The following is a 27021-nucleotide window of genomic DNA, read 5'->3' on the forward strand; positions in this document are numbered from 1 at the left end:
TCTGATGCTAAACATTTATATAATATTAGTATAAATGTCAACACTATGGATACAAAATATAAGTTTTTATGGTTTTTGATAGCAACATAATTAAAGCGTAATAGTAACCCTTATATTTAAATTAGTGTTAGAGGAGTTAACCATAGATTAGCCCACTTCTAAATCCTCTGTATAGTGAACACTATAAAATGAACAAGTGAGATTGTCTCTCACCTCCATCTTCTAGCTGTCTCACAGCAAAAGACTGACACCAGGAAAAAGACACCCTAATGAATAATGTACTGATAGTGGAGCTGCAAAACATAGAACCAAACTGCAGCTTGGGTAGCATGACCCAAGGGAGGACTCTCATTGACTTTCAAGATGAAAACATACAAGCTAAATTATTGCAATGATTTGGGATCAGTTAACCCAGCATAAAAAGAACAAAGGTTCCTTTTACAGCCTTTTCATAACTCCAGAACTTAAAATGGTTTACCACAAATATTTCAAAACATATCTCTGTAACATATGTAACACGTACGTAACAATGTATACATGTAGTAAGAATAAACCACTTATCAAAATATTTGGTTTGTGTACTCAGTGCTGCACTGACAAGACAAAAGATCTATTGGAAAACTTACGGCAGAAATCTGGAGTCCTCCATTGGTGGACCTTCGCTCCAGCACTCTGGCATACATCGGTGTAAGCTTGCAGCTGGTCACATAGTACATGCTGCTGGCCGTTGAACTGGCACATGTCATAAACACAACTTAGGAAGAATGGAGTGGGATCTACAACACTGATGCACTCTCTGAAGAAAACAAAAACACATGCTTTTTTTAAAGGACAATAGAACAATAGAGAAGTGAAGTAGGACATTTTTCAGGACAGTCACTGAAAAGGTCTCTTAAAAAATAACGTAGTAAAGTCACAGCAATCCAGATAAAAGGCAGCAAAGAGATGTACACAAATTTTCTTAATAAAACAAAACAATAAAACATAGCATTTAGGTCATCAGACAGATAGATGTCATTTTCAAACTTCACAAAAACTACAGTACACACCAAAAGTTTGGACACACCTTCTCATTCAAAGAGTTTTCTTTATTTTCCTGACTATGAATACTGTAGCTTCACACTGAAGGCATCAACACTATGAATTAACACATGTGGAATTCAGAAAAGTGTGAAACAACTGAAAATATGTCTTATATTCTAGGTTCTTCAAAGTAGCCACCTTTTGCTTTGATTATTGCTCCACACACTCTTGGCATTCTGTTGATGAGCTTCAAGAGGTAGTCACCTGAAATGGTTTTCACTTCACAGGTGTGCCCTGTCAGGCTTAATAAGTGGGATTTCAAGCCTTATAAATGGGGTTGGGACCATCAGTTGTGTTGTGCAGGAGGTGGATACAGTACACAGCTGATAGTCCTACTGAATAGACTGTTAGAATTTGTATTATGGCAAGAAAAAAGCAGCTAAGTAAAGAAAAACGAGTGGCCATCATTACTTTAAGAAATGAAAGTCAGTCATTCCAAACAATTGGGAAAACTTTGAAAGTGTCCCCAAGTGCAGTCGCCAAAACCATCAAGCGCTACAAAGAAACTGGCTCACATGAGGACCGCCCCAGGAAAGGAAGACCAAGAGTCACCTCTGCTGCGGACGATAAGTTCATCCGAGTCACCAGCCTCAGAAATTGCAGGTTAACAGCAGCTCAGATTAGAGAACAGGTCAATGCCACACAGAGTTCTAGCAGCAGACACATCTCTAGAACAACTGTTAAGAGGAGACTGTGTGAATCAGGCCTTCATGGTAAAATAGCTGCTAGGAAACCACTGATGAGGACAGGCAACAAGCAGAAGAGACTTGTTTGGGCTAAAGAACACAAGGAATGGACATTAGGAAATCTGTGCTTTGGTCTGATGAGTCCAAGTTTGAGATCTTTGGTTCAAATCACCGTGTCTTTGTGCGGCACAGAAGAGGTGAACGGATGGACTCTACATGCCGGGTTCCCACCGTGAAGCATGGAGGAGGAGGTGTGATGGTGCGGGGGTGCTTTGCTGGTGACACTGTTGGGGATTTATTCAAAATTGAAGGCCATACTGAACCAGCATGGCTACCACAGCATCTTGCAGCGGCATGCTATTCCATCTGGTTTGCGTTTAGTTGGACCATGACCCCAAACACACCTCCAGGCTGTGTAAGGGCTATTTGACCAAGAAGGAGAGTGATGGGGTGCTGCGCCAGATGACTTGGCCTCCACAGTCACTGGACCTGAACCCAATCGAGATGGTTTGGGGTGAGCTGGACCGCAGAGTGAAGGCAAAAGGGCCAACAAGTGCTAAGCATCTCAAGTTATCAAAGCAAAAGGTGGCGACTTTGGAGAACCTAGAATATAAGACATATTTTCAGTTGTTTCACACTTTTTTGTTCAGTATATAATTCCACACGTGTTAATTTATAGTTTTGATGGCTTCATTGTGAAGCTACAATATTCATAGTCATGAAAATAAAGAAAACTCTTTGAATGAGAAGGTGTGTCCAAACCTTTGGTCTGTACTGTACATAAATAAACACATCCCAACTGTGTCTAATAAATACTGTTGCACAACATATGAAGTGTGCTGCGACATATTGTTGGACAGACAGTGTGTGTTCTATATTATCTATCATCTATATTATTTATTAGTCATGTATGGGTTAAACATCCAGAGTGCCTGTGTGAACAGAGTACTGACAGATGTCAATTTCTTTAATTTTATGGTGAAATGAGGATATATATTGCTCATGATGGCTAAGATGAAAAAAGATTCTGATTGGTCAAGGTCAGGTCTCCTTTTAGTTCATCATAATTATGTTTGCGCCCGTTCGAAGTCATTGCAGCCAATAAAAATATTAGATATTAATACAACGTACAATGCATCTTAACTTAATGGCTAATTTACACTAAGAAATTTTTATCTTTAAATGGTTTACTGTTTATTATTAGCATCTTAGAATGGCGGACTTAAGAGCTGCCGTATAATCTATATTTGTATGACCCATTTGTCACTCTACCTTACTTAGGTTCTACTAAGTACTTTACAATGTGTTTCTCATTCACACATCAAGTCTGCTGTACATTTGTCCTTTCGACAAATGTAGTGCTATAGTCTGGGTGGATGGATGGATAGATGGATAGATCTGAACTGTATATTGAGCCTTTTGCTGTATCTATTACAAAAATTCAAGAACTGAATTAGTAATTATCTCTAAATAGTTTAATTCACTTCCTTTAGATACATTTATTTTAAGCAAATAATTTTGAATGCTTTTTAAATGAGTATTCAGATTTTATTTACAGACTGAGTGTAATTTTGAAATTCAAACAGAAAGGGCCAGGATTGATGATTTTATTTTAATTGGTCAGGAAGTAGTGACCTCTGGTTGCTAAATTTCCATTTCTATGGCTACAGTTAATATTGTATGCGTGTGCATACATGTGTAACTGTAGTTATGCTCATGTTCAGTGTTCCAAGAGTAAGATAAAAGTTTAATCATAAACATGATAAGGACGTTACTGTACATAATCTCTGTCATAGTGTGATAAAATCTTTATTGGGGTTATATCCGTCAGAAGCCTTGAGCTCCATATTTTAAAACAAAACATCCAGTTAGTGCAGTTTTAAACATTCTTTGATTGCAAAGCCAAGCATAAAAAACATTGTTCAGGCCATTATTACCATCATATAACCTCCTTTTAACTGCAACATGTAATCATACAGTACCAAGTCCAGATAGAAAGTTGCTGACACTGCTGAGAATGAGGACTACCTACTTACTACATAAAGATTTGGTCAAAAATATGCACTAAAGAGATTAACATGAACACAAAACATTATCTGTAGGAACACCATTTCTCTGATGCTTTACAAAGTAGAACTGAAGACAGCATTTAGCTGTCTTTAGCGTTTTATCTAGACTTCTCTTCTGATGAATCAGTGAAGCAGCTAAATAATGAAATGGGGATTCTTGTTTTGTCTCACCTGAACGGTCCAGTAGGGTCTTTTATCTTGCCACATTTGTCTGGTTTTTCAAACTCGGCCTCAAGACTGGGGTCGCAGTCTGGGTCCGGCTTTGTGTTTGGGGAACACCTACACAAAACAAGGTTGATTTTCCATTGTTAAAGCAAAAGCCTTCACGCATGATGAACAAAACCAGTATGGATGTCTTGAAATACAACATATTTTATACATTATGCTAGAGCAGAAAAAGGGCTTTAAGAAATGATTTTAAATCAACAATTAGAATTGATGATTGGTTTTAGGAGCTTATGTGTAATATTTACTCTTTACTTGATCTTTTGTATAATGTGCACACAGCATATTTACATTCACAAAGAAAGGTTGGAGGAAACTCAGAAAATCTCTGATTATAAACTACAGTTGAATTTTCATTAACTCACGAGTCATCCTCGTCCTCTTCCGTCTCCCAGCTGTTTCCAAAGTCATTAACATTTCCTACCAGGGTGCCGTCTGGTTTAGTAAAGTCATTGTCTGGGTTCCCATCATAGTCACCACAGAGGCCACACATCTGGTCATAGTAGGAGCTGGATGAACATAAAGAAAAGGTGTACCAAAGAACATAAACCATAAAATCTTTAATGAAATATATATAAGCAACATTTTATCCAGAGAAGATCTACAGGACCGTTGACTTATTTGAGAGAAGTGTTGAAAACACAGCTGGTAAGCTACTAAGCATGTCATCACTGTCGGTGAAAACTTCAACTCATTTTACGTAAACATTTTAAAATACCTCTATACCAACCTAGGTACTGAGATCTGGGCATAATGATTTCCATCCCAACGAACCCGTAGCCCAAAGGGCGTCTCCAAGGTGACGTACTGCCCGGCAAGACTGAGGGACATCAGAGGAGAGGTGGAGTGAGGGAGAGCCACGCGTACACCGTTCACCTGTAAGAGGGTTGGATGAAGAAAATGACTCAACAGGGCTAAATTAAACAGAACTGCAGAATAAATATATCCTTTCCTGCTTATCTTTTCAGTTAAGTTCAAGCTATGGGATAGAATAGGAAAATAATAAGGTAGCTAAAGAAATATGAAACAGGGAGAATAGCATATATAGTTGGTATGTAGTGGGGACAATTTATATTCTCCCAGAGTAATATTGGCAACTACATTTAAAATGAAACTACTATTTATACTGACCAGAGTTCTTCTGGACTTCATTAGGGTCACAGTGATTCCATTCACAGTGATGTAGAGTTTTCTCAGGTAAGACAAGCCTGGTGCTCCTCTATTTTCATTCTTTGCCTCCACAGAGAACCAAGGACCTTCACAGACACACAAATAACAGTCAATTCAACTTGATGTGCTCACTGGATTTATTCTCTCTTCACCTATTTCACTGTATGTAAAAATTGTTGCTAGCAAATGGTTTTCACTAACTTCTTATACAGTATATTCAGATATACTGAGAAACAGACACACATCTTTCCACTGGGGGAAGAATAAATTATGCACATTAGATTGTTTGCAGCCTGATGCAGTTTTCTTTGTCTGTGAAGCACGTTGTCTGACAGTTCTATACAAATACATTTATTATTATTATAATAATTATTATTATGATTATTAGGTGATCCAGCTCAACCTGGCAGGTCCCTTTGGCAATGGTAGCAGAAATAGACACACCTGTCTAGAGGTTTAGGGTGAGGTATGATATTTTTCAGAGGTCATTGAGCTGTTTAAAAAGAATAACCAATTTCATGCTGTTACACAGAAAACCAGTGCCTTAGTATCTGTATCTTTATTTTCGAAGCTTTAATTAGGTTAGTATATTTTGTATATTTTTCTTTCATTGTTGTATGAAATGTACTCTGTGAATCAAATTTACTTGACTTGAATTGACCATTTTCTGGCTGTGTCCTGCTAAAAGATCCAAGCCCGCTGCTTCCTGGGAAACCCAAATAACAAAAGGTGACCCTAACAACAAAAGCTAAGTGAATGTTGGCTCATGCATTACACATGGTCACATTTTCATGCACATTTGTTCATGACTTTGAGTCTTTAGGACAAATTTTACAAAATAAGATACAAAGAGGAAATATATCATATGACTGTTTTAGAGTAGTAATAAATTCTGTCAACATCTTCCTACCTGTGTTGTTCTTGCATGTTCTTGCCAATGTGTAGGTGCAGGTTCCCATAAAGCTGTAGAACTTCTTGTCAAATGTGTTGTAGTGAGGATCTCCAGAAACCACACAGTCCTGAGAGCCTGGGTGAACATGAATAAAACTTAACTTAACTTCACAATCTGTCAGTAAAGCATGAAGAAGAAGGTAAGGCTTAAAACTTTTATTATTCACTCTTAGAATAATTCCTGAGTTATCTCTAGAGTTTTGATGTTGGCCTAAGTCTGTAGCACTCACTCTACTTCTTTCACTTACTACTCTCCATTTATGCAGTTTAGAGTTATTGGTGCCATTAACTGTTATCTCTCTGTGTATTTTTCATAGAAAAAAAGGCCAGGCAGCGTTTGTCTGTCTCTGTTTTGTTGAGGCCAATGGAGGACTGGAGGATTTCTTATATAGCAGACATTTCTCTCCACTGTTGCCCACTGGACTTTGCATGTGGTTTGTTACAACCCTCTGACGTTTTCGGGCTGACACATTTAACTCATTGGCATTAGTCAGTCAGACAGTTAATTATTTTTCAGGATTTAATGTGGATAATATAATCTCTTCATAAACAAGGATTGTTTATGCTGCTTTTTATTTATACTGAGAAGTCTAGGATTTTTCAAGTTCCCAGTTGGAAATACAACAAGAATACATCCTGGAGTTTATTAAACCAGTGGTTCAGATAGTGTACAAGTTCTATTTGCAAATATATTCCTTTAGTGTTTAAACACATCAAATGAAGAGAAGAACATTATTAGCTTCCATTGCCGCTAGGAGGTAGCACCAAAACTATTAGCAAATCCCAATGGTTTCAAAACTTGCAGCTAAAATGCTCTTGTCTCGGGCGGGAAGGAACTTCTAGATGAAAGCTCCAACTTCTTAGACAAATGAACTGAACTTAAACTAAATTTGCAGATCACTTTTGCAGTCTTACTGACATGTCAGTTCAAGCCCATTTACACATACATACTTTTTTGGCCTATGGTTTATTTGACAGTGGAGATTATTTTGTCTTGAATCTCTATTCAAGGTGTATCTGGTGAGGACAAGGTACCTAAAACCTTGGATGAACCTTAATCACATCAAGAGGCAATGTTTAGGCAGTAAACCATTAACTATTATCAAATTGCAAATGTTGTTCATATTTACATGTTCTTTATGTGTGTGATTACCAGTAGGATAGCAGCCAAGATCTCCATCTTGTACTTTGCACTCATGCATTGGGGGACACTCAGAGGCAGCACAGGTAACAAAGGGTGCATCACACCTGCATTTTAGCTTACAGTCCTCCACATAAAACTCCTCTCCAGGCTGAAAAAAACAAACAGTAGTTGAAAATCTAACACAGTAGGATAGTGTGAGCTAAGTGATCTCTGAGCAAATGTTCATTAGGCAAGGAGAACTTGTTAACTTGAGTATTATGTATTTGTATCAGCGGCGATTGCTCTAAGACTGCAAGGGAAGCTCAGCTTCCCCTAAAATGTCCAAAAATAAGTGATCAAATATATACTGTTGTGTGTACGTGTCATTGACTAAATATGCGCTACAACGCGCTCAACTTTTGTTCAGAATCAGCTTCTTATCACTGGTAACGACGCGGCTTTCCTCTCACTCATTCCCGCAGCTTCACCGTGTTTTAAACAGTGAGTTCAATAGCGAAGCAAAAATGCTGGGCTTTGTCCCGCCCATCGGACCCTCAGCGTCTCTGGGGGTCTATGGGGCAGTGGGCTGGCCTCGGCTGGCCCGGACGCTCAGCTTCTGCATGATGATTGGATGATCTGTCTGAGGCTGAATCCCTTTTTGATTGACAGCGAAATGAGCGAATCAGAGCTTCCCCTTCTCGAAAGACCAGCATCCGCCACTGATTTGTATGTATGTATTTTGCTGATTTATCAATAGATCAATTGACCAAAATATTGACAATTAAGCTAAAAATTTAATTAATGTATTTGAATGAGTTTAAGTCAGTGAACACAAGCAAGTTACATTCCACTGGATTACTTATGGGCCTATCATGCCCAGCTCACTGTACCTCATAATACTGGCCATTTGTGTGTGTGCAGCCACAAGTATTCTTCTCGACACATTTGCCAGCACTTAGGACATAACCAGGATCACACACACACGCCTCAGAGCATGGTCCACTACAGGAGGAAGGTTTTTTAGAGCACGTCTCTTGACAGGGGTCAGCGCAGGGCTCATAGTGGCTGTTAGTGGGACATTTCAGTGCTAGGGGCAAAAAAGCAGGCCAAGGTCAATAATACAGCCCAGATAGGGGCAGATATGCATTATATATGATAGAGATGTCATATGAAACATTAAGCTACTTTTTAGCATAATAGAAATGACTACTGTCCTTTTATAAATGATAGCTTTTAGCTAAATACCTTTGTGACAAACTTTGTTAAACTATATTCTGTTTATATTTCTCAGATTCAGCAGAAGCTCTTTATGAAGAATACAGGTCAGTTTTCTGTTTGAACATAAAACCTCAAAACTCCTCAATAGTAAATGGAACAAAGTTAAGCCCAGTACTTGTGATTGTGGTTGAAATGAACTAAAAGCTCATAAATGAGCATAAAAGCAAAGTGATTGTTTTTAAATCCATTTAAATTTAGCAAGTAATTTAGCAACTAATTGAACCGTGCAATTTAACCACCACAAACTTCATTCTAACCTTCATCTAATCTTTAACAGCTTAGCCTATACTCACGGCAAAAAGTTTCATTCCTCCACTGTCCAATGTTGACCCCACGGTCCTGGCATTCATTGATGTAGGCCTCAATAGCTTCACATAAAATGGGTTTGGCTCCATTCAGTTCACATAAGTCAAACACACAGTCCCTGAAGTAATTCTGAAAACATATAATTAATTCACTAAATTACAATGCTGAAAGGTGTCTCTGATCTATTGTCAAAACCTGTCACTGAAAACAGCAGCAACCATTTAGTGTTCATTAGACAGTTTTACAATGAAGATTTACTCATACAATAAATTATGTTGTTTTACAGGGCTTTTATAAACGGTGGTTTTTACAACGCTGTGTTTATAAATAGCTGCAAAGTTGGCTGGCAGATAAAAAGCTCCTTTTAGTCACCACATACATTTGGGTTGACTTTGAAGTGACACGCAGCGAAGGGGCCGTTTTTGTCCAGCAGGATACCACAGTATCCAGAACTCTCAAAAAGCTCCTCCTCTTCTTGATCACATCCAGGAACGGTAGTGTTAGGTTTTTTATTACACCTGTCAACACAAGTTAGATAATTGTTGAGCATTCGTTATACAAATTTAACTGAACTGCACTGAAATAAATTGAATAAATTGTGCTGAATGCAACTAAGTTGAATTCAACTGCAAAGCACTGAGCGTAGATTTAAATATCATTGTTTAATTGCACAATGAAAAACTTTGAGCCGTTATGGCCCCAGAGCAAATTTCACATGTGGTCTAAAGGAGCGGAAAATAAAATAGCAAAGCAAGATAAGTAGTGGAAAATGATACAGAAATATCCAAACATTAAATAGACAAAAAAATATATAAAAGAAAAAAAAAAAATATATATATATATATATATATATATATATTGCATAAAAGGAACACAAACACAAAATGGAAGTAAACACTGTAGGTGACGTTTTATTTTACTTTTGAGCAGCAAGGGCTCAAAGACCTACACAAATGTATTAATTCATTAAATTTCTTTTCAGTTTATATTTTTAGAAAACAGGTTTGTGTTGCTTTTAGATATCAGTTTTACTTTGTTCAGCACTCACTCTGGATCAGTGTTCCAGCTGTGGCCAAAATCATTTGCATCGCTTGTCAAGGTTCCATCTGGTTTACGGAAGTCGTCTTTAGTATTTCCATTATAATCTCCACACAGTCCACACAGTTTGTCCTTATAACTGCAGTTCACAGAAAATATATTGTTAATAGTTTTGTATTACTGTCAGCCAGTGGAACAGTTCCCTCAAAGGAGTTTGTTGCATTTTGCCACAATGATGTGTCCATGAATTTGAGACTTGCGAATAAACAGTCTCCTGTTCATTTATGGCAAAAACTCAACTACCGTGAGGTCTCATTTTACTACTAAAGGAACTGTTAGAAAAGATACCACAAATTAATAAGGTGTAGTCTTCACTCACTCCTTGATCACTTTAATGTCCATAAAGTGGTTTCCATCATAGCGAACAGTTAAACCAAAATTTGTGGACACGGTGTAATGTTTTCCTGACATGAAGACAGAAACACCAGGGTCTGGATTCACTGGAAGGTTAACATTGGTCCCATTGACCTGTATAAAAAAGGCAGGTGTGGATTATTAAATGGAAGCAGTATGGAAAACCTTTCTCTTTGGCAGTGAGAGAAATGTTACATTAAATTACATGTCAAAAGTTGGTCCAGGTGTTCTGAGAAGCTATCCCAACTAAGCTGACCAACAAACAACTACGTTAATTCCCAATTTTCCCCAGCATTTCCTACCTGCACAGTGCCACCTTTGAGAATGGAGATCTTCATCATGTACACATATACATGTACAGCCTTGACATAGGAGACAGCGAGGCTGTTGAATCGGTTTTCATTGTCCGTGTGGACCTCAAAGTATGACTGAATTGTGTCATTGCAGGGTGCAGACATCAGATAGCTGCAGTTGCCCATGAAGTTGTAATTGTGTTTGTCAAAGGTTGTGTAGTGAGGATCTCCAGATGCCACGCATGTTGATGTACCTAAGGGGAAGTAGAATGAAAAACTACACATCACGAGCTTCTTAGGAGCGCATTATATAACAAAAACAAATTGTTGTAAATGTAGAAGTGCATGAAAATGACTTCTGTGATGTTAAAGAGAGTTTAACAGTTATTCAAAATGCAGAAAATCTGAGGCTTACTGAGGCATCATTACCTTTAGGATAGCAGCTAGAAATACCATTAACCTCTTGACACTCCTCAGTGGGATCACAGGAGTTATCAACACATTCAAAAGTGTAGTTCCCCAAACAGCGGCACAGCTTTGAACATCCATCTTGCGATACTATCTCACCAGGCTGAAATAAGATGAAACAAGGGATCAGTAACTGGACTCGACTGACTCCAGTGCTAACTTGCTCTTTATTCTCATATCTATATCTATATTTATTCAAAAGAAATGTATGCTCATAAAAATACCATCTGACCTCATAATACTTATTGTCATCGTCCAAACAGCCACATTTATCCAGTGGAACACAATGACGTCCCTTGAAGACAAAGCCGGGTTTACAGAAACAACCACTGATACAAGACCCAGAGCAGTTGGTGGAAGGTTCCATGCATGTAGGGATACAAGCTGGACCACAGTCTATATACTCCGCATTAGGTGGACATAGTTCTGTTCACACAATAAAAAAGAAAACAGCAGATGAAAACATTTGTAATGGGACTGTATATTCATAATTCAAAAATAGTGAAAATAGTCAAATGTATGTCATACTAGGAGGTGTTGTTGGTTTAGGAGTAGTCGGTCCAGGAGTTGCGGGTTTAGGCGTACTTAGTCCTGGGGTTGGTGGTTTAGGATTAGTTGGCCCAGGACTTGGTGGTTTAGAAGTAGTTGGTCCTGCAGTCGGTGGTTTAGGCGTAGTTGGTCCAGGTGTTGGTGGTTTAGGAGTTGTTGGTCCTGGGGTTGGTGGTTTAGGAGTAGTTGGCCCAGGACTTGGTGGTTTAGGAGTAGTTGGTTCTGCAGTCGGTGGTTTAGGCGTAGTTGGTCCGGGTGTTGGTGGTTTAGGAGTTGTTGGTCCTGGGGTTGGTGGTTTAGGAGTAGTTGGCCCCGGACTTGGTGGTTCAGGAGTAGTTGGTCCTGCAGTCGGTGGTTTAGGTGTAGTTGGTCCTGCAGTCGGTGGTTTAGGCGTAGTTGGTCCAGGTGTTGGTGGTTTAGGAGTTGTTGGTCCTGCAGTCGGTGGTTTAGGTGTAGTTGGTCCTGCAGTCGGTGGTTTAGGCGTAGTCGGTCCAGGTGTTGGTGGTTTAGGAGTTGTTGGTCCTGCAGTCGGTGGTTTAGGTGTAGTTGGTCCTGCAGTCGGTGGTTTAGGCGTAGTTGGTCCAGGTGTTGGTGGTTTAGGAGTTGTTGGTCCGGGTGTTGGTGGTTTAGGAGTTGTTGGTCCTGGAGTCAGTGGTTTAGGCGTAGTTGGTCCGGGTGTTGGTGGTTTAGGAGTAGTTGGTCCGGGTGTTGGTGGTTTAGGAGTAGTTGGTCCTGGGGTTGGTGGTTTAGGAGTAGTTGGTCCAGGAGTCGGTGGTTTAGGGGTAGTTGGTCCGGGTGTTGGTGGTTTAGGAGTAGTCGGTCCAGGAGTTGGTGGTTTTGGTGTAGTTGCTCCAGTAGTTAGTGGTTTAGGGGTAGTTGGTCCAGGAGTTGGTGGTTTTGGTGTTGTTGGCGCAGCTATAAATAAAGGAAAAAATTTTTGTCTAAAAAACTTAACTGCTTTTTTTGTTTTTTCTATTGGGCAAAGGTGCAGTGACATCTCTGATAAATTTCCTACCGGTGCAGGTCTTAATACACACAGCATCAACAGCAATATCTGTCTCAGGGGTTTCACCATAGGTGCCGACAATTGCAAACTGAAAGAAAATTTAAAAAAAAATTGGTTCACACCCGCTCTCAACTGGGCTTCTCATCCAATCATACTCACACATACAGAACGTTTTGTTTCATATTTGCACTGTATAAAACATTCATGTGTTACATTTCTGTTATCATTGGAGAGCACTGCCTTTCCTAAGGACACGTTGGTATGCTTGGAATGGGGGAGCAAGCACCTCACAAGCAACAGTCATTATTTTTTTAAGCTAACAGACTAATGTGATCATTCGCATACAAGAATAAAGAACAGATTAGCTCGTTGATTTTACCTGAGTGTCAGCAGTTCCCTGGAGGCGGACATCCGCAGGCAACCAGTGCTGACCCTGGTTCCCTTTGACAGTAAAGAGAGCAGATCCAAGGCTTCCACCTGCTAAACAGTAAAAAGGAAAAAAAAAAACACAAAAAAAACACCATGTAAATATAGTAAAACTGTCACTGTGACATTTATGTCATAAAATGAATCCATATTTCTACCTGTGATGGTGTGGACACTGAGTTCCATAGTGGTGCTGGTACCATACAGGTAGTAATGAAAGCTGAGTTCCAAACATCTCGAGGATGATGGTATTACAGGACTTCTCATTTGAGAACTCTCTCCAGGAATAGCATCGAGAGAATCCAGCAACATGTACATTCCAACTGTATATATGGATATATACACAAACATGTGTCATAATTTACATTGACTTTTTCAGAATTTCTATTATAATTTTACTTAACTAAGACTTACAGAGTCTATATTTGCAAAGACTAACCTTAGCACAATGTATCTTTTAGGCAAGAGCTACTTCTTTTAATGCAGTGACCTTAAACCAGACCCAGAGTTTCACTTACATCCAGGTTTAGAGAAGTCATCCTCAGGTCCAGTGCCAACTGTGTCTGTCGCTCCCACCCACTGAATAAAACCGAACACTTCAGGATTCTCATTGTAGACTGTCCACCCGCACAGATCATCCATAGTGTCAAAATCACAACCAGATATACAAGCTGTAGAGAAAACCAATGGACATAGTCAATACAGTTGTGTGTGTGTGTGTGTGTGTGTGTGTGTGAGTATCCATTTAAATAACATACTCTAGCATAATCATGTACCTTTACCTTTTTGAAGTTCAGGGTTATGGCTAATGTGTTAATTAGGTTTAGGTTAAGGGAAGAGTTGGGTTTGTACTGGCAATGGTTTGGGATAGGGTAAGCGTTAGTGTTCGTCACAAATAGGGTTATATAATCAGGTCAGCTGACAGCCTTGCCTGGGTCTGGGACAATATAACCTTAGACACACAGTGTTGTATAACTAGTAGAAAGTTCATCTATATTTTGCCATTTAGAGACATAGCTGATTCTGTTTTCCTTCTTTCTCCTTCCATGTTCTTCCTTACTCTCTTCTTCCCCCTGCTCCTGCTCTGTAGTTTGGATTCTTTGGTATCCTCCTTAGAACAGGTTACAGATAATATTCCTTCTATAGAAGTCTGACAGTAATACAAATCCCTAAAATTAATAAGTTATTTACTACATTGTTACATTTAATCACTTGAATAAAATTCGAAAATACAAATATTAAATAAATAAATCTACCTTTTTTTAAATATATTTTAAAGATCTCAATTTCATTTTGAATGTTGAATGATAACATCATAATTCATCATTTAAACTGCTATTTATGCTGATTGGTTAACCTGCGAAGCAACTGAGCTGCAGATGACTCACCTTTTCTATAATAGTACTAGCTATGCCAAGTGATTTTGATAAATAATTTCTGAAATAATTACTAACAACATAACTGTTGGGGGTCACACCCACCATTTTGGTCGGATGGACGACTGGGCTGCGTAGCTCGACATGCGCCGCGGTGACGGGCGTCGAAGCTTTGACATAGTCAGGACTTATAAAAAGCTGAGGAAACAAACTTTTAGCCGCAAGTTCCAAATGTAATTTAAAAGCCTACAGTGAGGAGGCAATCTCTGGAGAAATAGAAGCTTGCAGGTGGGTTTACTTTTCCTCCATACTGGCCATTCCCAAAAGAGCTTGAAAGCTGGAAATCTGTCTGATACAAGAAAATCAGAAGATTCATATTCCCTGCTAGAAGACTGTTAGATGCAACCCAGGCGGAGGTGAAATCCACAGAGGATTTGTTCCAAGGAGATGAGGGACCCTTGTTTTTTAGTCGACTGCAACGGTTCCTAATATTTTCCCTGTTTTGGACAGATGAGAAGTTTACCATTTTAGAGATTATGACGGACGCATGACACTCTAGTTCCCCTGTTTTTTCTTCAGATCCACGACCCATCCTCAAGTTGGTGAAGAGAAGAAATCGACTACTTATTCAATGTATATTTAGAATTTTAATTCTTTTTCTATTAAATCAGATTGGTGTATTTAGAGGTCTAGGCAGCGTGAATTAGGATCACCATTAGTTAATCCAAGGTATTAACTCGTTGAATGCAATATCGATTGAAGTGTTTTATGCTGAACTGTTTTGATCTACTGTTTGAATACTGTGGAAGTGCAACGAGCAGTTGGGCTGACGTTGGATGCATTCATCCTGCTGATTGCCAATCAGTCAGGAGTTAAAGCTAAACTTTGAAAGTTTTTCATTCGAAACCGACTACAGTCTGGACCTCGTGGCCTGGCCACTCCATTGTTCGTTCCATTATTTTAATTTCCTTGGGGTTTTTCCACCGAGCTCCAGCCATAGAGTTGTATTACCCTTTGTTCAAGATTTGGGGCTATCAGCTGCTAGTGGCTAAGGGGTGTGGCCCTACGTTCTACCAGCTGATACCTGAGAAAAGGTTTCACAGCGTAGTGGTTTGATCATCCTTCCAACTTAATCCAAACTGTTGTGTTATTCTCATAAGTCCATAAACTGCTGCTTTGATCTCCATCTACCCTCCAACACATATCCTTATTTTGAATTATTAGTGTACGCCTTTTTGTAGAATATTACATGCTTAATTAGGTGAACGTTGTTGGACCACAATAGTTTGGTTGTAAGAGGGACTAATGGTTTCATAAATTTTCACATAGATAATGAGACGGTGTTTATTTTGTGTAAGAGTGATTATCTTTAAAGAGAAGGTCAGAACTCCACCATTCAGTGAAACTGTTAATAGCACAGTGACATTTGGCAGGGTTTGGGTTAATAAATATTAATTATTGATGATAATTAACTAATGGTAAATATTAAGTGCTGTGAGCCCAAAAATCACACCACCAGAGTATATCTCTGATCTTTATTTGTAAGAAAAGATTTTTGGTTATATTACAGTCAGTCAGTCAGTCAGTCTTTTTCTACCGCTTATTCCATAGCGGGTCACGGGGGAACTGGCACCTATCTCCAGCAGTCTATGGGCGAGAGGCAGGGTACACCCTGGACAGGTCGCCAGTCCATTGCAGGGCAACACACAAACAACCATGCACACACTCATTCATACACCTAAGGGCAATTTAGAGTGACCAATTCACCTACCAGGCATGTCTTTGGACTGTGGGAGGAAGCCGATGTACCCGGTGAGAACCCACGCATGCATGGGGAGAACATGCAAACTCCATGCAGAAAGACCCCTGGCCGGGCATCGCACCCAGGACCTTCTTGCTGCAAGGCAACAGTGCTACCAACTGCACCACCGTGCAGCCTGGTTATAATACATTTTTTCTAAATTATGATTTTTAATAATCAATCATCATAAACCTTACAATAACTAAAAATAATAATTTCTACATTTCTACATTATTTAAGATAAATATATATTTAATTATTTAACTCACAAAGCTCCAGTTTTATTACAATTTTCACATTTATAAATAGCGATTATGGGACTTTTTAATATATTAAATTGTGGCATTTTTGACTTTCCATACTGCAAATTGTTCTAAATTTTTGGCTTCTGCCTGTGTTACATGTTTAAATTTAAGCTCCAAACTGAATGGACCGGACCCATATTGAGCAGCTGAGGTTCAACAATAGTATCTTAATTTTTTTCCCCCTCCAGCCCAGATCCTGTGTGCAGCTGCAGCGGTGAGGACGTGGCTGGTGGGAACATCATTCTAGAGCAAGTTACTAAACAGCGCAGCTACCAACGTTTATCAGCCTCCTAACATTTCCTAACGTACCTGATGTAATTATAACTTACCACTGTACCTGTGGCCTGAGGCGTGTTCCTCAGGTGCCAGACACGGTACTATTTCTTCATATTAAAGAGATGGAGTGGCTGCCTGACCCAGAGTGGATGGACAGACTAAAGCTGGGTATTTTTCTGTATCTGTCTGTAGTGCACCATCATTGCATCTTAATAAACTCAAAGTCAGAAGTTGTCATAACATTTCTGTGTTTGGGATGAGTGGATTCTTGACCACTACTACAAGGACACGTAGGAGGAAAGATTAATTAAAATGGTTTATGTAACTTAAATATTAACACTACATTTTTGTTCATAAACAGGCCTATGTTGAAAAACATATTCTGGACCATAATTTGATAGTTGGAGGGCTCAATTCTGTGCCCCCTCTACCCAGGACCATTGTCTCGTTTGTCCCCCGTGTCAGCGGCGTGCATGATAAAAATGATTGAAAGTAAATACAATGTCCTAATAAAAATAAAAATACAAAGTTGTGTGATGGAACTCACCAGCACATTCTCCCTCGGTAATGACTATGTTGTCCAAAGCCGAGTCACAGTATGCAGACATGCCTCTTTGAGCCTCAAACACAATCTGTGCACAGAGAGAAAATAACAATCACTGCACTCAATAATATCTCCTCTATTTTCTCCTCAAAATAACATGTTTTCACGTTCTGTAGTAATATGGTAACACTCACAGTAACACTCTGACTGCTCGGTTTTGACACAGTGACAGAACCTCCCAACCAGGATGGACTCTGAAAACCCATCTTTTTCCAGACCTCCTCCTCACCGCTGGATGTTTTTGACAGAACCCTTAACACATTTTGAGTATCGGTTCCATACATGTGGTATTGAAACTGAACACAGATCTTTGATGCTGCTGAGGAGATGGCAGGGCTCAGCAGACGAGCTTTTTGTCCATTATACACATTGTCACACTCATGGTAGATATAGTACCCATCTGAAAACAGATGCACACAAAGAAGATTTTTAAACTCATGAAGGTTTGCACACTATTCTAAATCAACAACCTCAACGGTTAGACCTTGCGAACTTAAACAGAGTACTTATACTAACTTCCATCAGGGTAGTCTCCGCTGGGACCAGTGCCAGGTGTTGGAGTTGGACCACTATGTCGGGTCCAGTCACTGTTATCTGAGGTGTCCTGGCTGAAGCTGCAGAATGGTTGGCTGTCGTGATTAAAGTCACAGGAGGTAAGCACAACTGTTGGAGAGACACACGACAGAGAGATACAAATATGGATAAATTACTCTTCAGTTACAACCCAAACAATTTGTGTTTCAGTCATGTAATTACTACAGGCCATCTCTGTTTGCTTTGTGCTGTGGCATACCTGCAGACTTCTTCACAAATAAATCAATCTCTTGCACCAAACCAGTTGGGTGCAAAATATAAAAAATTATCATAGATTTTTATTAAATTCTATTTATTCATTCACTTACTATCTATCTCAAGACAACACAAAAATGCACAGAGTAGACAACCATGCAGGCATACGTTCACACCTAAGAGTAATTTTAGGCAGACAATTAAATGGTAAATGGACTTAATTTAAAGCATTTTTCTAATGCTACCAATCACGCCAAAGGCTTTACACAAGACATCCATCTACCCAGCTGCAATAACAGACACACACATTTATTCAACATTACGCAGATCAACTTGGCAACTTGAGGTTAGGTGCCTTGCCCTAAGGACACCAACATGGGGCAGGAGGAAACTGGAGTTAAACACACAACATTTGGACTGCAGGACAACTACTCTACTCACTGGGCCACAGTCGCCCCACATTTAACCTAACATACTTGTTTTTGGAGGTCGGGAGGAAGCTGGAATCCATGGAAAAATTCCAGGCATCCACAGAGAGAACATTTACACTCCAACAGAAACCCAGGAGTTGCTGCGTGGTAACAATGCTAATTGTACCACTGTTCCTTTAATTCAGTTCCATTTATTTCAGTCCATTTCATATCAATTATGTTCAGTTTGATTCAGTTCAATTCAATTTAGTTTTGTTCAAATTAATTTATTACATTATTAAAATGGAATTCATTTGAATTAAAATCAAATCACTTCAGCTAAAATTATTTCAATTTATTTAAGTTCAGTTACCATACATACCATACATTAAGCTGATTTATTTGTTTGATTTATTTCATATTTTAATTGCACTCAGTTTAGTTCACTTCAGGTAAACTCAGCTCAGTTAATTTTGATTTGATGTGATTAAATTTGAATTGAGTGGAGTCAGTTCAGTTTGATTAACTTGAATCAGTAGATCATGGCAAACTTAATAATGTGCATCTACTTTGAAACTGAAAGACCACAAACAATGGCATGCAATGACTTAAATCTCAATAAACTGAATAAGCATGACTAACGAGAGACAGAAGATAACAAATGTCAAAAATCATTCACGTCTTAGAGTCTTGATGTCAAAATGTGTGCGTGGTTTTAAAAATTTGGCCAGGGTAAAAATGCTGTTATAAATACTGAAGATAAGCAGCTGTAAATAGATAAAGTCTAAGGCAGTACCTAGGACTGCCTTAGCCTCTGATACTTTGTATCAGAGGCTGTGACATGTACCTGTGGCCATTTATCATCAGAGATGCAAAGATAACAGAGGAAAACCTTTCTATTTAAAATGTATAAATACTTTTAAACAAATCTTGTATAACAAAAAGCAACATACCATCTTCTCTCTGGTTTCTCTGCAGGCTGTAAAAGAAAGAAAAATAAAACAATTGTTGCATTTTAAAGTCTAAATATCACAGAAGGATTGCTACTTGTTTTTGTTATTTCTAGGAATTAGCAGTGCTTATTGGTTAAGGCTGGTTTAAAGCATATGACATGACATTATGATATATAGGTAACTGGAAAGTTGGAAGCAAAAACCTTTAAGTAGGTAATTATTGACAAGGTCAAATCCTTAAGGCCACACCACCTTTTGGCAAATTTTTATCATTATCATAAAATCAACACTCCAAGACACTCATGGAGTCAAAATAATGGTATGAAATAAAGACTTTAGATCAGAAAATTAAAAAACGTAGTTCAATATTTTTATAAATCTGACATTTAATGAAGAAAATAAATATTAAAAATGTATTACATCACAATAATTATTACATGTGTTTTCTAAGTGAAAATGCAATTTGTTTTTAATGGGGATAACTAACCTTTGCTGTGCCTGTCCTGCTTTGCATCCAGACACCCAAAAGAGCAAAATTAGAAACTTGAATCTTTCCATGATGACCAGCATAAGACAGAGTGGCTGATCAGGCACTATATATAGTGAATGAGGACGTGGTACTGAGAATAGCTGGGTGGATGAATGACTGTATATGATGTTGCAAAATGTGTAAATACATAACTGTTAGTGATAGGGCCAGGGTGTGTTCCGTTTGGGTGGGATTTTGTAAGAGTGAGTCTCTTTGCTTGATGACTTCACAGAATGTTCATGAGCAGGGTGGGGATGCCTATCAAGTGTTATTCTAAATGAGAATGTGAACTATAAAAGCTCTTATTGTGTAATAAAAAGAATACTTTGATCCCAGGAACCCCCTTTCCAATCTGAAATGGATACATAACAGATATATGACCTTATTTCGCAGTGCTTTAACTCAGAACTTTTTTAAAGATATTTCTCAGCACTAGTGGTCTTTATTTGTTTAATTAATTTTTTTTTGACAGTAGGCAGACAGGAAAGAGGGGTACAGAGAGGGGGAGACATTCGGCAAATGTTGCCGGGTCTGGGACTCAAACCCGGGACAGCCGCTTTGAGGACTGCAGCCTCTGTATATTGTCGCACGCTTAACCCCTACACCATCAGCGCCGCGCCTAACTCAGACTTTTTTAACTGTAAAATGTGGTCATATTTTTGCCCACCAAAACTATATGTTCTGCAGCTAACCTGTCTGTGGTCATGAAATCCTTTGAGCGGCTGGTGTTGAAGCACCTGAAAGACATTACAGGCCCCCTGCTGGACACCCTGCAATCTGCTTACCGAGCAAACAGGTCGGCAGATGATGCTGTTAACTTAGGTCTACACTTCATCCTGCAACACCTCGACCACCCAGGGACGTATGCCAGGATCCTGTTTGTAGACTTCAGCTCCACCTTCAACACCATCATACCAGACATCCTCCACCAGAAGCTCACCCAGCTCAACGTCCCAGCCTCCACCTGTCAGTGGATCAACAGCTTCCTGACGGACCGACAGCAGCAGGTGAGACTGGGGAGCATCTTCTCCCGAACCAGATCAATAAGTACTGGTGCCCCCCAGGGGTGTGTTCTATCCCCACTCCTCTTCTCCCTGTACACAAATGACTGCACCTCAGCGGACCCGTCCGTGAAACTCCTTAAGTTTGCAGATGACACCACTGTCATTGGACTGATCCAGGACGGTGATGAGTCTGCATACAGACAGCAGGTGGATCGGCTGGTACCGGAGTGTACCGGAGTCAAATTCCTTGTTTGTATGTACGAACTTGGCAATAAAGCTGATTCTGATTCTGATTCAGAAAATCTGCTGAAATCTGAAACATTTGCAGAAATAACAGCAAGAAAAGTTTTCATCTGAACTTTTCAAGGAGGAAGCCTATGAGCTAAGAAGCAGCTTAACAAGCTAACGTTACTGCCCGGTCGTTGCAGTGGCAGTGATGTGGTGTGTCTGTGTGGTTGCAGGGGGCATGGTCGGGGATGCCGGCCCCGAGAGCTTGCCACTGGGCAGGGACCTCTTGCCGGGTGAGTTTGTCCCATCTTGGTGTGGGGCCGGGGGTTCTGTTGTGTGCTCGGTGCTCAGTGGTGTCTGCCCTGTTGCGCCTGTGGACAAAGGCTAGGGTAGCATTGCGTGGGGCCCTTGCCTTGGTGTCGCGGCTGGTTGTGTGGTGGGGGTGGAATGTGGCGGGGGTGCTTGGAGTGTGGCTGTGTGTGGAGCTTGCGCTGTGTGGGTGTTGCTCCGTCGGCTTTTTGCGAATGAAGCTCACCTGTGGGGGTGTGACCATGTGCTGTGGGGAGGGGATTCATGGCGTTTGGGTTTGGGGACATGTGTTTGATTTTTTTGGATTGGGGTTGGGGCAGGGGGTCAGGGTCGCTCAGGTTCAGGCACGAGCCCGGGCTAGCCCGGACCAGGTTCAGGTATTGGGGTGGTCTGCCTGTCACCACCCCCGAAGGGAAGGGGACCACCTCCTGGGTCCGATGGATAGTTGTCCCTATGGAATATCGAGACCTGGACTTGGGAGTATAGAGTATATACTAAGAGTGTGAGTGAGTGTACGACGACCATTGTTGTTTGTCTTTACGTTGGGTGCGTGGGTGTGAGTGTTTTTATGTGTGTGCATGAGGGTGGTAATGTGTGATTGTGACTGTGTGTGCCCGTTTTTTGTGTCAGATTGGGTCTTCGGCTGCTCCCTCTACTGGGTCAGTTTAGGCCCACCATTAAATGTGGTGCCTATTTCCTCCCCGTCACACTACCTGCCGGTGGTTGGTGTCTCTTCTCTTGGTATTCAGGGCTGGGTGCATGGTGTTTGCTGGCTCACTCCTGGTGGCTGCTTGCCAGGGCCTGAACCCCCAGGGCTCTGTCAGGCCTCTGCTTGGAGAGTGATATGTTCCGGGGTCTGGGGTCTCTGGATCCATGACTGGATCTGCTCGGGTGTGGACAGTTGGCAGCGGGGCCCGTAGGCTCCTCGCTGCAGCTCCGTGTAGCTTCTGCACTGTGGCCAGTGGGTGGATTCCTTGGGACTCTCCTCTGCTCTTCTCTGAAGGGTTTGCGGTAGTCCCGGCGGTGGTTCTCTTGGGGTTCATGTGCTCTGGGGGGCCTTTGGATGTCTGTGGCTCGTATCTCCTAAGTATCTGTCCCGGGTCCAGGGGGGCAGGTCTGTGGCTCACAGACTCACAATTGCATATTTTTATGGAGAATCCTTCAAATCTTGTATACACAAGTGCGCTCACACCCATTCAGGTGTTAACAGATACACAAATTTTCTATATTGAGCCACATTTACCATTAAATACATCTTGCATTGATAAGTAACATGCACTTTTCGGTAAAAAAAACTGGTAATATGAACGTTTCTGCAGGTGTAGAAGCAAGCAGGTTGTTATCTTGTATTATCTTCATCCTTCTTTCCTCCATTCTATTCTTCTTCTCTCCCCTTTTCCTTTTTGCCCCTCCTTTCTCTCTTTTGTGCTGCTTTGTTTTTCCTTGTCATTTCTGTCTCCGTGTCCGTAACAACTGAAATAATCTGAAAGCAGTTTCTAATAAAATTTATTTTTATAAATTTCAAGCAGAGCTTTAAAGTGTTAGCTGTAATGCTCCACTTGTGAAAGTAAATCTGCTTTTTCTTGGCACTAAGACAACAAGTCTGGACCCTACTCTGCCGGACAGGACATGGTTAAAAAAAAAATCGATTTGATTCATGTATCATATGAACCAGCAGGTCTTGCTGAAAAATCATGGAGCTTTTCAAGTTTCTACAAAAATCTGTCTGGGAGGTGTGAGCCTGTGAAAGAGTGAATTGTTTTGGCCTTTTTTAACCTGAGTGAAGGCAGATTTTTCAGTCTCAAACAAACCTAGTTCATGAACAAATGGTAAAAGGTATCCAAAAAAATCTTTGGACCGTAGGTATCAGCAGGCATCGGTGAACAATCCTGGAGACTTTCATGTGTCTAAAATAATTCTTGTAGGAGATGTGACAGTGTAAAAAAGATTTTGCCATTTTTTTATTTTTAGCCTTTTTAGGAAGGACAGATTTGGTACTCTGAAACAAACCTACTTTATGACAAAACGGTAAAAGATATCAAAAATAATTCCTTCACTGTGAGCACCAGCAAGGTCTGAAGATTAATCGTAACCCTCAATGAGGGTGACATTTTCTGAATCGTGAAAGAGAAGCCTACGTTCTGATACATAATTTGTGCCAGTTGAGTGAAAATTGAGCAAGTGAGGAGTTTGTTTGTTCTTTCTCAGATTATTCAAAAACCTACAGTGTACAATCTAGCAACTGACGAAATCTGTCATTGGATTACATAATAAAATCGAAAACTTAAAACATCTTACGTAAAATTTGAATCACGATTGTAGAAGAACCGTAACAAATATGGAAAAGCTGAATTATTTGAAGATAGCTTAATGGCTTGTGACCCGTTTAAACTTTGAATGGAGTTTCTATCTGAAAGTATGTGGAAGTAGTTAGCTGTGAAATAGCACAAACTTTTTGCTGAATTTGCTGAATCTTACAGAATTTTTGAGACTTTCCATTCATTCAATGGGCTAAAAATCAGCACAAAAAGCTGAATATTTTAAAAAGTATAAAAAATATTAATACAAAAAGTCTGTGCTGGAATGTCCTAAATGAGCTGAACTGCTTTACAGCATTCACACAATAAGGGTAGCTTACAGGCTTTGAGTAGGAGTTGAGAGAGGAGCAAAGAACCTCATGGTTCCATAGGAGACAGAGCAGGTGAGTCCAGTAATTCGAGGGGTTTGTAGAGCAGGATGTCAGATGATGACTGGAGAAGGTGAAGCTGTGTAGATTGGCCATGGTGTGAGTGATATACAGAAAGTGAACAGACTCAAAGAGGTTGATCAAAGAAATCTAGCATGGGTGTGGTAACTCCAACCTGGAGGCACAGAGGGCATGGGGGCACTTCATAAAAGAATAACATGAGACTCAAGGAGATACAAAATTCTCAGTGACTTGACTATACAGAGTTAACAGTAAGGGAAAGATGAGCCTTCCTGCAGCTCCATAAATCACCAGCCTGCTGATGAAGGACATTGAAGACAAGTGCGCCATCTGCAGCAGGCCAGCTATGCCCCCCAGCTGAGATCCTTAGTTCAAAGGAACACACACATGCACAAAACCACAGTCACACACCAGGATCATAGAATATTGCAGTAATAGTGACAGGACTGTGGGGTGTCTAATCCAATCAAAGAAGCAATGTCAATGGTGTGGTAATTTTTTCATGTTGTTGAAAGGATAGGATTATATATATAATATCGGTAAACCCATTATGCAACAATAAAACAAATTATTACATTAGATTATGAAAATATAATGTATAAATCCTTTTGAATAATTTTGAATAAATTATTTCTACCCTAATACATTTTCATCATGAAACAGGATATAAAAGCTCCTTGGACTGTTCAATAAAGGGATATCCACAAGGCTGTGTGTAGCTTTGTGTGTGTGTGTGTGTGTGGTGTGTGTGCCTCACCTCTTCTTATTACAGGGTATGACGGTAAGGTGTGTCCTTACAGCTGAAGCTCGTTAAGGTTCTTTCAGGAGGACCTTATTGAGGAAAAGATCCTTTGAGGCAGATGCCAGAATGTGTTTGTCAAGTGGTAGTCAGGCCTCCTCATAACTTCTGAACATTGTTCTCATGTTACTGAGCTTACCTTCATGTCCTCTTTCAAGGACATCATAATCCAGTTTGAGTTTCGTCTGGATTTCCAGTCCTCTGCCTCCTTGTGTCTGAAGTTCATTAGAAAACTCATCTCAGGATCTCCAAATCTCCTCACGCTCTTGATCTGCTCTCTGGACACATGCATTACTTCAGCCTCTGGGGATACTCAACTTCTCCCTGGAAACCTCTCCTGTGCGGCAACAGTAACACTTTTGGTCTTCTCTACAAATATTATCAGTTTCTAGATTTCATTCCCTTCAATAACCACTTAGTTCACAAATGTTGAAGTTCAATCTGTAACACAAATTTTTTATAACAAAAAAGGGGACAGCAGCTAGTGGGACATGTGCTGAAAATTTATTTTTTATTTTTTAGCCTTATTTGAAACTGTCATAATGTGTGGTTGAATGAAGCCGGAGTGCAGAAAGATGCTTGGCAGCAATGGGTGACAGGTAATCAGATGAAATCACTAACAGGTGTGGAACCGGGTATGCAGGGGAACTGAGGGAAGGTGACTGATAACAACAGAGACTGGGCAGGTGAGGGAGAAAAACAAACATGAGGACAGAAACTTAAGAAACAATACAAAATGACAAAACCCGGGGAACGCAGATAATAAATGAACTAAAATGAACACAAGAAGCTAGAAGGTAATAACCAACAGTAGTACAAAACAAAAACACCTATTAATAAAAAAAGTAAACAAAAGATACACTCCAAAAAGGCAGGGCATGACATATGCCCCCCCCCCCCCCCCAAAAAAAAAAAAAACGCCCTGTTAAAATTGAGATAACCCTTTTAACTTTTTAAATGACGATGTGAGTTCAAAACAGACCAGCATCCAGCCCCAGGTTGTTCACATGCCTGAAAATGCAGCTGGCCACATCCCTCCGCACTAAATGAGGAGCCCCCTGCCAGGCCCTCTTTACTTTACCAGCAAGCCCTGCAGTGGGTCCAAACAAGAAAGTTTATGCCACAGTTCTGATGCAACAAGGTTGTTTAAAACCAATATTCTGCCTCAATAAGACATTTGGGAGTGTAGCCAATTCCATTTTGGAATTGATCCTGGTATATATATATATATATATAGTTCTTTATATCTTGCAGGTTTCATTTTTCTGGCAGGAGGGTGATGACTGCTTTTTGGCACGAAAGCGGGAGTGAACCATTGACCAGACACTCGTTGACATCTAGCAGGTCTTCTGCCAGGATGTCCTAGTAATCTCTGAAAAATTCTACAGTGAGCCCAACCATCCATGCCAGGGACCCTTAGGCCCCATATGCTCTGGAGATCTGTGTGGAGTTCTTGTACCCCCAGGGGGCGCTCCAGTTGTACATTGGTCTCACCCAAAACCTGGAGTAGTCCACTACAGAACTCCCCAAACAGCTCCTCATTATCCGTGTATTTACTCTCAAACAGAGAGGACTAAAACTCCACAGCCCTCTCTCTCTAATCTGGTCTGGTTCACTCAGCTGCTGCTCTGTGTCCGATAGAAATGAGTGGATACATTTCCTCTGCCAGTGCTTTCTCGCTAAGCTGAAGAAGAAGCTAGAGTCCATCTCCGTGACGTTTTGAACCCGTGACCTGACCAACACGCCTTGGACTTTAGTCTGCAGCAGGTTTGCTAAGACTAACCTTTTAGATTTGAGGGATGTGCTCCCTCAGTGTGTTCTCGAATTCCTGTGGACTCACTCAGTT

At 40.2% G+C, this 27021-nt stretch overlaps 1 protein-coding gene across 1 annotated transcript in view; it reads right to left on the reverse strand.

The window, feature by feature from the left end:
* Positions 1-20211, reverse strand: part of zanl (zonadhesin, like) — a 44780-nt gene extending 24569 nt beyond the window's left edge. The window contains exons 1-25 of the mRNA XM_047385098.1: positions 20087-20211; positions 19600-19625; positions 17964-18110; positions 17582-17847; positions 17391-17475; positions 13604-13756; positions 13244-13408; positions 13039-13139; positions 12669-12747; positions 11633-12568; positions 11337-11530; positions 11066-11207; positions 10646-10890; positions 10309-10457; positions 9940-10068; positions 9271-9409; positions 8879-9020; positions 8198-8394; positions 7338-7476; positions 6144-6260; positions 5195-5319; positions 4794-4939; positions 4429-4572; positions 4010-4117; positions 627-796 (exon numbers count right to left, since the gene is read on the reverse strand). Coding sequence (XP_047241054.1) covers positions 627-796; positions 4010-4117; positions 4429-4572; positions 4794-4939; positions 5195-5319; positions 6144-6260; positions 7338-7476; positions 8198-8394; positions 8879-9020; positions 9271-9409; positions 9940-10068; positions 10309-10457; positions 10646-10890; positions 11066-11207; positions 11337-11530; positions 11633-12568; positions 12669-12747; positions 13039-13139; positions 13244-13408; positions 13604-13756; positions 17391-17475; positions 17582-17847; positions 17964-18110; positions 19600-19625; positions 20087-20169 — 4327 coding nt within the window. The 5' untranslated portion in view covers positions 20170-20211. The remainder of the gene's footprint in view (positions 1-626; positions 797-4009; positions 4118-4428; positions 4573-4793; positions 4940-5194; positions 5320-6143; positions 6261-7337; positions 7477-8197; positions 8395-8878; positions 9021-9270; positions 9410-9939; positions 10069-10308; positions 10458-10645; positions 10891-11065; positions 11208-11336; positions 11531-11632; positions 12569-12668; positions 12748-13038; positions 13140-13243; positions 13409-13603; positions 13757-17390; positions 17476-17581; positions 17848-17963; positions 18111-19599; positions 19626-20086) is intronic.
* Positions 20212-27021: the final 6810 nt, after the last annotated feature.

The sequence above is a fragment of the Girardinichthys multiradiatus genome, chromosome 14 (genome assembly GCF_021462225.1).
Source record: "Girardinichthys multiradiatus isolate DD_20200921_A chromosome 14, DD_fGirMul_XY1, whole genome shotgun sequence".
Classification (NCBI taxonomy): Eukaryota; Metazoa; Chordata; class Actinopteri; order Cyprinodontiformes; family Goodeidae; genus Girardinichthys; species Girardinichthys multiradiatus.